This window comes from Myotis yumanensis, unplaced genomic scaffold, assembly GCF_028538775.1.
Source record: "Myotis yumanensis isolate MYYU_CA2020_CCGP unplaced genomic scaffold, mMyoYum1.0.hap1 SCAF_10, whole genome shotgun sequence".
Taxonomy (NCBI): Eukaryota; Metazoa; Chordata; class Mammalia; order Chiroptera; family Vespertilionidae; genus Myotis; species Myotis yumanensis.
The window spans coordinates 37,150,643-37,164,273 of NW_027223761.1; the positions used below are offsets into that span (position 1 = coordinate 37,150,643).

The window sequence follows — 13,631 nt, forward strand, 5'->3', positions numbered from 1 at the left end:
ATATATGTGAAGGTTGCTAAGAGAAGAGATCTTAAAAGTTTACATAAGAAAAAAATTTATAACTATGTGAGGTGATACATGTTATAAGCTCTTAATTCAAGACTGAGAAGATAAGAAACAGAAGAATTAGGATGAAATTAACAGATATATAAACATTTAAACAATATATAAAATAACCCTTTACAAATTTTTACTTTGTATATGCACATATGTAAACAATTAAATTTTGTCTATCTCGAAAAATTTGCATAGTCAATTATGTAAGCTTATAAAGAATGTTACAGGAAATGGCAGTTAAAATTCTCAAAAGATAACTAAATATTTATTTGTAGTAATATAAGAGAATATAGACTTACATTAGGTACATCTCTGTTTACAACAGTCTTTAAAATTTCTATCCAGTCTGTCAGGTTCTGTTGGTTTATCAGCTCCAGTGGTAGTGTATACTAAATTAAAATAAAAATTAATTATATTTAAAATCCTTACAAAAGAGAATTTCACTTCCTTTTATTCTTCACAAAACCTACAAAAAGTATTTCCTTCAATACGTATTTCTTGTTTTTTGTACATAGGCAAATTTGATTAGTTACCTACACTGGGGAATTGTGGCAATAACAGTGGCATCCTTGTCTTATTGGCAAATTACTGGGAATATATTCCATTTTCACCATAAGGGATGATATTTATTGTGGATTTCTAGTGAACATTTTTTTATCAAGTCAAGGAAATTTCGATTCCAGGATTCTTAGGATTTTACTTAAACCAGGAATGACATCCTCTTTCCATATGAGAATTAACCACAAAAGTGATTTCTTACTGTTGATCCATTCTTGCATTCCTGGAATAAATCCTATCTCTTAATAGGCTTATAAAATCAATATCCTATTCAGGATTTTAGGACATTTTCACAAGTAAGAAGGGGCTAAACTTTTATACATGGTATGCTAATCTCAAAAAATTCATTGCAATGATAAACATTCTGTCCTATGCCCTAAAATAATTTACAAAAATAACTTATTTTTAATCTAAAAGATGGGGAATAGAAGCAGTACTAACATTGTCTATTTAAATCACTTTAAAAAAATTGCATAACGAGTCAAATGGAATGGTGGTATTAAAGTGCCCTTAGGGCCGAAACCGGTTTGGCTCAGTGGATAGAGCGTCGGCCTGCGGACTGAGGGGTCCCAGGTTCGATTCCGGTCAAGGGCATGTACCTGGGTTGCGGGCACATCCCCAGTGGGGAGTGTGCAGGAGGCAGCTGATCGATGTTTCTCTCTCATCGATGTTTCTAACTCTCTATCTCTCTCCCTTCCTCTCTGTAAAAAAATCAATAAAATATATATATTTAAAAATAAATAAATAAATAAAATAAAGTGCCCTTAGGTTTAGGATATTGTCTTTAAAGATCTAGCAAAGACGTGCAAAACCCAACCAAACAATGGAATGAGACAGTTATAATTTCAGTGAAGGTCAAGTCATAGGTATATTTAAATGCAATTTAAAAAGTAAGAAAGGCATGAATTGAACCAAAAGTCCTGGTAGATGAAATGAATCCTTTTATGGCTATATGGCATAAAAAGAACAAGAATTTTAATCCTGATAAAAAAAAAACACCTCTGTTTCTTAACTAATTACCCGCCACTGAGAATAGAGACACAACCATTTCCTTAGCCTATAACATTGTCCCAAAAAGATTTATTAGGACAAAATACAAAAATAATGAGGCTCATTATGTGCTAGTCAAGCCCACAGTATTTGTATTTTTGTGTAACATAAGCTTAAGAATAGATTTTGTAGTTATTGGGACAATCTATGTATATGTGGATTATCAGAGTACTTGTTAGATGTTTATTTTCAAACTTGTAAAAGGTACAAGAAAAATTTACTAATTTTGTAAATAGTGTTGGATGGTTTAAGAGAACTTAAGATTGATCACTTATAATTTAAGATTTATTAGATTTGTTTGTATATTTGGGTAAGTATGCTTGGTTAGAACTTTTAACATATTTATAATTTTGGCAACTTATATTTGACTAGCAAATCATTCTCTTAATCTAGATACATTGACTTTTTATACTTAAAAATTGCTTTATAAAAATTACCTGAACAAGAGCATAGAAGATCTTAAAAATTTGTTTCTGAATGAGAACAGACTGATCAGACTGATCAGAAAGAAGCTGAATAAAACGGTCCTTTAGCACTGGAAGGAAATGCTGCATTGCTGCTACCAATGGAGTCCGTTCCTCTGGTTTCTTGTACCTTTAGGTAAGAATACAAACTATTTCTATAAGAATTTATTTTACAATTTTATTTAGACAACATATCAATTTAAACTACTGGTCTGTTCACACAAATACAAGCAAATAGAAGAAAAACCTACTATGTAACCAAAAGCAACTTTAGAAAAACCTCAAATAATAATAGGATATCTAAAATTTACTCAGCATTATCATGAGGTCTAAACTTTAAGGCCCCATTAGTATCCTCTTTTCTATAGCTAAAGAAACTGAGGCATAGACAAGTTAGATATCTTTCCCAGTATACACATCTAGGTATGAACCTTAACAGTCAAGAACCAGGGTTTGTACTGTTAACCACTTCACTATGCTATTTCTAATTCTGAATACTGTATAACTGAGGAGATACAATGGTTTGCTTTTAAACTTAACAGCTGATAGATATAAAAGCAATCATATTATTATCATCCTTAAGTAATTTATATACCAAGAGTATTAACACAGAGTGGCATCTATAACGTAAAAATACTCTAAAAGCATTATAAACCAAAAGTTTTTTTTAAATAACTCCTCTGGCAACAAAAACCGACCTCAACAGGCTATTTATGATTTCATTTATTCCATTTGGAGAGACTATTCACATACTTCATTGCTAATACAGTAATAATACTATTGAGTGCTAGTACAGATTTCTAGGAACATTACATAACATTTATTATGTGAATATTTCTAAAATCCAAAAAAATCCTGAATTCTGAATCACTTTTTGCTCCAAGATTATGTGTAAAGCATTGCTGACCTAACTAAGATATTTTCACATACAGATTCTTTAGCATTTTAACTGTATTATTAAAAAGTTTGATGCTTTATTTCAAAAAAGAAATTTTAAACATTGAATTTTTAAATTAGGTTATTTAAAAGGATTTAAATAGGCTTTCTTTTACCAGAATTGTTTTATCTACTGGTAGACTTTTTGAAGAAGGGAAATGTATTTAAGAATTGCATATCTGAGCACCTTTTTAAAAGGTAAAGGCTAGATTTTTTTTAGCTACTTATTGGGGAAAATGAGAACTGAGGTCAACTGCCAAGAATAAAAAATACCAAGAGAAATGTTACACAAATAATGACTGAGACTGTTAAACAATAAAACTGACCGATTATCTGCTGAGAACACAATTGAAAAGGTTATCCCTCCATTTCTGAGTCAATATAACAATTTATATAAAAGGAAGCCATTTGCACTTTCCACAAGACCCGAAAGTTCCTGAATATGTGAAAATGTGACACCAATAAAAGCTGACTACAAGGCTACAGTGTGTCCATCTGGTGAGCTATGTTGATAGAAAATACTTAAATACTAGCCCATAACTTTTGTTAAAAAAAATAAAATACAAAACCTTCAATGGTTCGTCAGTATCTAAAATATCACATACAAATTTCCCATCATGACATTCAAAACCCTCTTTAACACAGTTCCAATTTACAAGTCCAAAACTACCCCCAAATTCTCAACAGAAAGTATCCATACCATAGTAGTCTCCTAACTACCCACTAAAGACAGTATCTCATTTCCACCTCTGTACCTTTCTTTTTGTTCACACTATTCCATATAGTATGACATGCCTTCCTCTTCAAATGCTCCTTCTGTGCTCCTTCAACTGACAAGTTTTTCCTGAGGATCTATGCTCCTGAAGGCCACCACAACTTCCAATTTCTCCATGAATTTTCTTAGAACTGCTTCAGTCCACACAGATCCCTTGTGAACACCTTGTGCTCCACAATCAAACACTGGCTGAAAATGAACTGGAAATCCAATATTGCAGCAGCCTCCTGTCTCCCATTTTTAAAAATCCCTGTCAAATTCTCTCCTGCTAATATTATAGGATAGGAGAGACTTGAACTTCCTCAGACAACGACAGCTTATTATTGTAATTCTCTCTCATTTTAGTCACTCACTTACCAGAACTACAACTGGCACTCTGACAGAGGTTGGAGCAACAGCTGGAACATTCCTTAGCAGAAAGATGGGTAGCTGGTGGAAACACAAGAAAACACCAGTACCAATGCTGTAAATGGTATATTTCTCTCCTGCTCAGAACAAAAGCAGCAGTTCATGAGCTACTTTGAATTGGGACCCAAAAGGGTATCATAGGCTAAATAGAAGCCCCAGAATTAAAGGGCTCACAATGGCATCTGTGTAGCTTTTAGGACTGGAAATAAAGCCACCGTCATGGTGTAAGTGTTCTTCAATCCTTCCTCATCATTTTCTAATGTAGAAACTTTAATGTGCCTATCAATTTCATTATTTTCACCACACCACTAGAGAAAACCCCCTTTACATTTGACTTTTAGTGCTATATACCTCAACTTCCAAGGTTAGGCTTTTTCTTTCCTGATCCCTAAACCCAAATCTAAGATGATTCCTTGGTCTAAAACAATGTCTTACTGATACTGATAGGAACTATAATTTGCTCAAATATGCAAACACTGAAATAGGTGATTGTGATTCCCTCAAAACACAATAATTAAAACTAGTCATATGAAATTCCAACATATTCTTCTTAAAGAGTTAGAGATAGGTTCTTGTAAGTTATCAAGATCCTAAATTAAGATAAAGATTCACAGAAAGCCAGAATAGAGCTCTAATGCTCAATGTACTCTGATTCACTTCACATTTTTAAAAAAGCCTTTATTTGCCCATATTGAAGAGTTAGCGCTAACTCAGTTTTTGAATAGGAAACAAGCCTGCCTGGCTTGGCTCAGTGGTTGAGCATCAACCTATGAACCAGGTGGTCCCAGTTCAATTCCTGGCCTGGGCACAAGCCCAGGTTGCAGGTTCGATCCCCAGTCGGGGGCATGCAGGAGGCAGCCGATCAATGACTCTCCCTCATTATTGATGTTTCTATCTCTCCCTCTCCCTTCTCTGAAATAAAAACATATTTTAAAAAATGAATAGGGAAACATATGATTAAGAAAAAAGGGCACAAGTAGTTTATTAGTTGAATGAACAGAGGATACTACAGCAATAAGAATGCTATTTCAAAAAGAAAACACTGAATTCAAATAACATAATTCACTAATTTTAATGTATAAAATCTCCAAACTTGCCCACTTCTCAAAACTATATAGGAATTGAAAGAGACACTTACTCATAATTTTTCACAAGCTGATAAAGGCAAAGAAGAATTCCTAGCCAACAGGCACTGTTATCAGACTGAAGATAAAAGCCAATTTTGTCCACAATGGCAGTCCAGCGGCTTGGGTAATCATGTTTGATGATATGATGAATGCACGTAGTAAGCTGTACCCTAAAAGTCAAAAAATAAACAATAAGAAGGAAGAAATGCTACCTAGATAAAATTTTATTAACTAAGAAATCCCCACAACTTTTTATGTCTGTTTAGACAAAAATTAGTTACTGAGCAAAAACTTAACAGTTCCTACTATTTCAAAGATCAAAAGACTATGATATAAATTACATGACAACATTCTATAGTTTTCTTTACCTCCTTTCATCTGATCACAATGTATTTCACAAGTTTTACATGAAGTTTAAGTTATTGATTTTATAAATGTAAAATTTAATCGCAATACAAAAATAAAACAAATTCTCCTATAATAGCATTTGTTAAAGTTTTCTGAAATGACTCCCCTACCTCCTTCCCCCTGCCAAAACCCCACAAATTATATACCTGCAAAAATGGATAGCTTTAAAAAATACAAATGTATGTATATGTGTATATATATATATGTATATATGTAAATACCTGATGAGCTCAGGAGAGTGGATAATGGCCTCTACAATATTTTCTCGAATACAATGTCGATCTTCTTCTGGAATAGTATAAGGGGATATATCCCGTGGTGCTGTCTCGCGATCTGGCCAATACTGCGTTATCATATTCTTCAAATAGATAACACCTAAAATATAGATGAATTTTTTAAAATGATTTGAGCCCTAGCCGGTTTGGCTCAGTGGCTAGAGCACTGCAGACCGAAGGGTCCCGTGTTCGATTCCGGTCAAGGGCATGTACCTGGTTGCAGGCTCCTCCCCGGCCCAGGACCTGGTCAGGGTTTGTGCAGGAGGCAACCAATAGATGTATTTCTCTCACATTGATGTTTCTCTGTCTTTTCCGCTCTCTTCCACTCTTTCTAAAAATTCAATGGAAATCCTTAGGTGAGGATTAACAACAACAACAAAATAATAAAAATTATTTGAGAGAGAGAGAGAGAGAAAGAGAGAAAAACAATGATTTCTTGTCCCACTTATCTGTGCATTCATTGGTTAATTCTTGTATGTTCCCTGGTCGGGGACTGAACCCACAATCTTGGTGTATCAGGACAATGTTCTAATCAACCGAGTTATATAGCCAGGGTAGAGATTAATTTGACAAAGGAGTATTTACTATGAAAGCACTGAGAATATCCCTTATAAATGTCCACACTTGCATTTTTTTCTTTCAGACCAACCATTGTTGTAACACTAACCTTTCAAAAATAAAAAACATTTATTTTAAAAGTTGATAATAAACACAAATTTAACAATTAGCTACAGTAGTCATCTATAATGTTTTTATTAAACAAAGATTAAGATAACTTTGCAAGTAAACACAATATAAATTAAACTGTTAAGACCTTTTACATCACATTTATTCATAACAATTTTTATCCTAATTTCTGTAGGAAAGCTATTTAGAGTAATTTTAACAAGTTAGTTTTCTAAATGAAGTCTCTAAAGATAAAACCACCTATACACACCAATAGCGCTTCTACAACTAGTATCACTGCTACAGAGTTAATGTTTGTGGCCCCCAAAATTCAGATTGAAATCCTAATCCCCAATGTGATGCCATTAAGGCCTTTGATACATGACTGGGGACTCTGTCCTCATGAATGAGATTAATGCTCTTAATAATAGAGACCCTAGAGAACTTGCTCCCCCTTCCTACTATCTGAGGTTCTATGAACCAGAAAGTGGATCCTCAGCAGATACCAAATATGCTAGTGCCTTAATCTTGGGACTTCTCAGCCTGCAGAACTGTGAGAAAGAAATTTCCATTTATAAGCCACTCTGTGTATGGTATTCTGTTACAGCAGCCCAACTAAGACACACACAAAGGTTATTTTTATCATAGAAAAATTATAGTATGTAAAGAATCTTAGTCTACAAATCTAAGCACTTCAATCATACACCACAATCACACTGCTTCAAATTCATGTTATTTTTATGGGAGAATTTGCTGTGTTCAAAATTACATATTATTTCTGTCAGCTAGCAAACTGCTATAATGTTCATTGCTAATTAACTTGAATAAACTAGACCACTAACAATGCTTTTTATCCAGCACTCTTTTTATCCCCCTGCCCCCCCCCCCCCGAAATGAAGGGAGTAGAATGGATGAATAGGGAGAGGGAATCCTAAATCACAAATGTATAGGAAAAGGAAATTAAAATACACGTTATAATATTTTTAAAAAGTTTAAGACTACATATTAAAATACCCTTCAACAAAAGTTTTAAGGTAAAATACATCTACAGTAAATACTGACTCAGTATTTGGGACTGATGTATTTCAGATTAATACTACTACTAGAATTTTGATTCTTTAGCTCCAAAACAGAACACAGACCAAAATAAGAGTTTGATACAATATTTCCTTCTACTGTTATGCACAAAGGAATGGGGTATAGATACTTATTTGTAAAACGTGTTGATTTGGTATATTAAAAGTTGACTGGTCTAACATGTGAGAACTGCACTGCAAAAAATCTCATGATTCAGTCCACTCCAGCGGTTCTCAACCTGTGGGTCGCGACCCCTTTGGCGGTCAAACGACCCTTTCATAGGGGTCACCTAAGACCATCCTGCATACCAGATATTTACATTAAGATTCATAACAGTAGCAACATTACAGTTATGAAGTAGCAACGAAAATAATTTTATGGTTGGGTCACAACATGAGGAACTGTATTTAAAGGGCCGGAAGGTTGGGAACCACTGGTCTACTCCATCCAGAATATAAGAACTCCACTACAACTATAAAGACAGAATCTTTCAAAGTCTAGTAGATGAAACTACAAAGTACCACACACTACAGAGTATCATTCAATTATTACAATGATGTAACTTTTAAAAGAATGACTATGAACAATCCAATAAAAAATGGGCAAAGGACCTAAATAGACACTTTTCAAAAGAGGGCATACAGAAGGCCAAGACATATGAAAACGAGCTCAAAGTCACTCATCACCCAAGAGATGCAAATTAAAACAACAATGAGGTACCACGTCACACCTGTCAGAATGACTATCATCAACAAATCAACAAACGACAAGTGCTGGAGAGGATGTGGAGAAAAAGGAACACTCGTGCACTGCTGGTGGGAATGCAGGCTGGTGCAGCCACTGTGGAAGACAGTTTGGAGTTTCCTCAAAAAGTTAAAAATGGAACTCCCATTTGACCCAGTGATCCCACTTCTAGGACTATATCTCAAGAAAAAAGAAACACCAATCAGAAAGGATATATGCACCCCTATGATCATAGCAGCATAATTTACAATAGCTAGGATTTGGAAACAGCCTAAGTGCCCATCAGCAGATGAATGGATTAAAAAACTGTGGAAGATCGACACAATGGGATACTACACTGCTATAAAAAAGAAGGAACTTTGCCGAAGCCGGTTTGGCTCAGTGGATAGAGCGTCGGCCTTCGGACTGAAAGGTCCCAGGTTCGATTCCGGTCAAGGGCATGTACCTGGGTTGCGGGCACATCCCCAGTAGGAGATGTGCAGGAGGCGGCTGATCGATGTTTCTCTCTCATCGATGTTTCTAACTCTCTATCTCTCTCCCTTCCTCTCTGTAAAAAATCAATAAAATATATTAAAAAAAAAAAAAAAAAAAAAAGAAGGAACTTTTACCATTTGCAATAGCATGGATGGAACTGGAGAGCATTATGCTAAGCGAAATAAGCCAGTCTGAGAAAGATAAATATCACATGATCTTACTCATATGTGGGATATAATGACCAACACAAACTGATAAACAAAAATCGATCCAGAGACAAGGGGCAAGGGAGCGGGGCGTTTAGAGATCAACCAAAGGGCTTGTACACATGCATATTAGCATAACCAATGGACAGAGACACTGGGGGCTTGCCCTCGGGGGTGGCTGGGTGGGGTCAATGGGGAAAAATGAGACATATGTAATACTTTAAACAAAAACAACAACAAAGAATGATTATGTATTTTACCAATTCCATAGTTTCGTTACTTCTGTTTTTGTAATACTAAACAAAAACCTTCCTAGTAACATTTAATTTTATTCTACAGATACCCTGGACTACCAGAAAGACAAGTGAATCCTAGAGCAAATTAAGCCTGAAACATCACTGGAGACAAAAATGACAAAACTGAAGCTGTTCTACTTTTGGCACATCATAAGAAGGCATGGTTCACTGGAAAAGATAATAATGCTGGGAAAAATATGAGGCACCAAGAAAAAAGGAAGAATAAATATGAGATGGATTGACTCCATAAAAGAAGCCATAGGCACACTTCTATATGAACTGTGCAAGGGCTGTTGAGGATGGGATATTGTGTACCTCCCTTGTTCATAGGGTGACCAGGAATCAGAGCCACATAACACACAGTAACATAATGAAGTCTCTAAAATGTGTTAAGATCCCCCTAAATGCCAAACACTTCCAACATATTAATAAAAACTGAGATTTAAAGGCAAAAATTCTTATATAAAAAAATAACCAAATGGGGAAAATGTCAACTTTGTTAGCAAAACAAAGAAATGACAGTTAAAATAATCAAAGCAAATTTTTCTATTTAATTAGAAATTTATAAAAAGATTGACTGGCCCAGCTGGTGTTGCTCAATGGTTGAGCATCAACCTATGAACCAGGAGGTTTCTGGTTCGATTCCTGGTCAGGACACATGCCCAGGTTGCAGGCTGGATCCCCAGTGGAGAGGTGTGCAGGAGGCAGCCAATCAATGATTCTCTGCCATAATTGATATTTCTATCACTCTCTTCCTCTCTGAAATCAATAAAAAAATAAAAAAAAAAAAAAAAGATTCACTGCTGATCAGGACCCAGTTAATTACTGCATTTTCTAGGTACAAAAAAGGTTCCATTGCCCTAGCTGGTTTGGCTCAGTGAATAGAGCGTCGGCCTGCAGACTGAAGGGCCCCAGGTTCGATTCCAGTCAAGGGCACATATCCAGGTTGCAGGCTCGATCTCCAGTAGGGGGCATGCAGGAAGCAGCCAAGCAATGATTCTCTCTCATTATTGATGTTTCTATTTCTCTCTCTCCCTCCCCCTTCCTCTCTGAAATCAATAAAAATATATTTTTAAAAAGGTTCCATTATTGTGTAACTTATATACCAACTTATTTTTTTTTAACCATAAAGCAATTACATTATATTCATTCATTTATTTACTGAGTATCTTCAATGTGTCAGGCAATATTTTAGGCACTGGAAATTCATCTGTTAATGAACAGACCTGAGATCAAATCCTAACAATTGAGAAATAGTTTACTGCATATGGCACATTACAGTGAATGTAACTTTTAAGACTAACATTATGTAAGAAAAGGCAAATGCTTACTATACATTTAAAGCAGGGGTGCGGGATGTCTGGCCATCGAGCCATAAAAGGCCCACGAAATCATTTGGTCTGGCCCTGTCAAGTCATTAGGGGTGAGTTAATTAAATTTTTGACCAAATATAGCAGGGTAATTTTTAAGTTGGTAATTCTGTATAGCCTGTATGAATGATGTTATAAATATCCAAATGTCCCTTGGCAGAAAAAAGGTTCCCCACCCCTGCACTAAAGAAAGAAAAAAAGCACCCTTTTTAAAAAAAAACCAAAATTGGTGTAATGGAAAAACGGTAAGAAATAACACCAGAATATAAATTATAAATTGTTTTTCTAGAATGACGAAATTATTAGTATTTTATATTTCCTATGAAATTTATATATCTGCAAGTAAATAAAACATGAACATATAAATCCATTATTTTGCAGACTAACAGATAATATCAGAAGTAGTGTGCCACATTTTCAGACTTTGATACTGAAGGAATTGCTCAATATCTCGCTAAAATCTGAACTAAGAAATAGTACTTTTTAAAGTGTTGTAATGAACAGTAAAAGCAAGTAGCAGTAAGGTACAATCACATAAACAAAGAATCTTTTTGTGTTGTTGTTAATCCTCACCTGAGGATATTTTCTCCATTGGTGTTTTTAGAGAGACTGGGAGAGGGGAGACAGAGAGAAATATCAATATGAGAGAGACACATCAATTGGTTGGGGATGGAGCCTGCAACCAAGGTGCCCTTGACCAGAATCGAACCAGGGACCCTTTAGTCCACAGGCTGATGCTCTATCCACTGAGCCAAACCAGCTAGGGCAGCAAAGAGTCTTTTAATAAACCCCATCCATTTCTCTTTCCCACTTCTCTTTTAATGCAATGAAATACTACATTCCTTTCAATTAAACTCTGCCACCAAATATCAGAGCACCTGCTGTTTGCAGTAAACACATAAGGATAAACCGATTTTCAGGGAAGAAAATCACTGATGGGCCATCCAGGATATTTCTGCTATTCAACCGTAAACCTTTTAAACAAGATATTTACACACACTCAAGAAAATAATTCAGGAAACTTGCCTGCTTGTCTCACAGGTAAATCCAGTTGTTCTGACATAGTAATCTGAAGCAGTGTCGAAACAAAATTCAGAGACTTGTGTGCCTATAAACAAAAACATACATTTTAAATTTCAGCAAATATTCTCAGTACTCTATCCCACGGTTTGGCTGTCACAAAAGGCTCTCTGTAAACTGGTTCCAGCCTTATTTTCTGTCACTCACCTATAATAACTCAAAAAAAAAATTAACATCCTACCTCCTAAAACATTTGGGGTGTTTGCATTTGCCTGCATTCTACTGCATTTCCCATTTACCCCAGTTAGCATTCTTAGCCTACACTGGTGTCAGTAGCTCAAAATCAATATCCTCTGTGACACCTATTTCCCCAATTCAGTAATAATTTCTCCATAGAAACGTTATGTTCAGTTTTTAAAAATCAATCAACTGTATCCTAATGATCACTTCTCTATATGCATGTTATATTTCAATAGAAAAATTAAAAAACATTTTGAACATTCAATAAAAGTAGAATACAAACTATGACAATAATTTAATAAATATTTTATAAGCATATGCATTGCAATATATATAGGAAACAAAATACATTGAAAATGTTAATTATCTCTGGGATAGTGGGATTATAGAGGAGCCATTCTTTTTTTAAAAAAACATGTTTTTATTGATTTCAGAGAGAGAAACTGGGGGTTAGAAACATCAATGATGAGAGAGAATCACTGATTGGCTGCTTTCTGCATGGCCCCCACTGGGGATCAAGCCCAAAAACTCAGGCATGTGCCCTGACCAGGAATTGAATCAGGACCTCCTGGTTCATGGGCTGACGCTCAATCACTAGCCACAAACAGCCAAGCAAGGAGCTATTTTTTTTAAAAAAATATATTTTGTTGATTTTTTACAGAGAGGAAGGGAGAGGGATAGAGAGTTAGAAACATCGATGAGAGAGAGATATCAATCAGCTGCCTCCTGCACACTCCCTACTGGGGATGTGTCCGCAACCAAGGTACATGCCCTTGACCGGAATCGAACCTGGGGCCCCTGAGTCAGCAGGCGGACGCTCTATCCACTGAGCCAAACTGGTTAGGGCAGGGAGCTATTTTTGATATATATTGTTTTCCAAATCTTATACTAGGAACCTGGGTAACTTTCAATAACAGTACAAAAAAGTTACTTTACGATTCCTAAATCTGTCATATTTGCTCCCAACTTTTTTTTTTTTTTAATATATTTTATTGATTTTTTACAGAGAGGAAGGGAGAGAGATAGAGAGTTAGAAACATCGATGAGAGAGAAACATCGATCAGCTGCCTCCTGCACATCTCCTACTGGGGATGTGCCCGCAACCCAGGTACATGCCCTTGACCGGAATCGAACCTGGGACCTTTCAGTCCACAGGCCGACGCCCTATCCACTGAGCCAAACCGGTTCCGGCTCCCAACTTTTTAAAAAAGAACTTAACCTTCAAGTTAAATCCCTTCTTGCATGTTTTCTGTTTCACTCCCTCTCCCATGATTTAACTACCACATAGAATTTCATCTCCTTCCAACCCATGTTTTAGTATTCTTCTGCACACGTTTACATGAAGTGATTTTTAAAAAAATATATTTTATTGACTCTTTACAGAGCAGAAGGGAGAGGGATAGAGAGCCAGAAACATTGATGAGAGAGAAACATCAATCAGCTGCCTCCTGCAACGGCCCCCCCCCCCCCCCCCGGGGGA

The 13,631-nt window shown here is 35.7% G+C and overlaps 1 protein-coding gene across 1 annotated transcript in view; it reads right to left on the reverse strand.

Annotated features, from left to right (window-relative positions):
• Positions 1 to 13,631, reverse strand: part of IPO7 (importin 7) — a 68,362-nt gene that overhangs the window by 35,725 nt on the left and 19,006 nt on the right. Inside the window, exons 2-6 of the mRNA XM_070425328.1 lie at positions 11,918 to 11,999; positions 6,005 to 6,158; positions 5,387 to 5,545; positions 2,103 to 2,259; positions 357 to 446 (exon numbers count right to left, since the gene is read on the reverse strand). Of these exons, the coding sequence (XP_070281429.1) occupies positions 357 to 446; positions 2,103 to 2,259; positions 5,387 to 5,545; positions 6,005 to 6,158; positions 11,918 to 11,999 (642 nt within the window). The remainder of the gene's footprint in view (positions 1 to 356; positions 447 to 2,102; positions 2,260 to 5,386; positions 5,546 to 6,004; positions 6,159 to 11,917; positions 12,000 to 13,631) is intronic.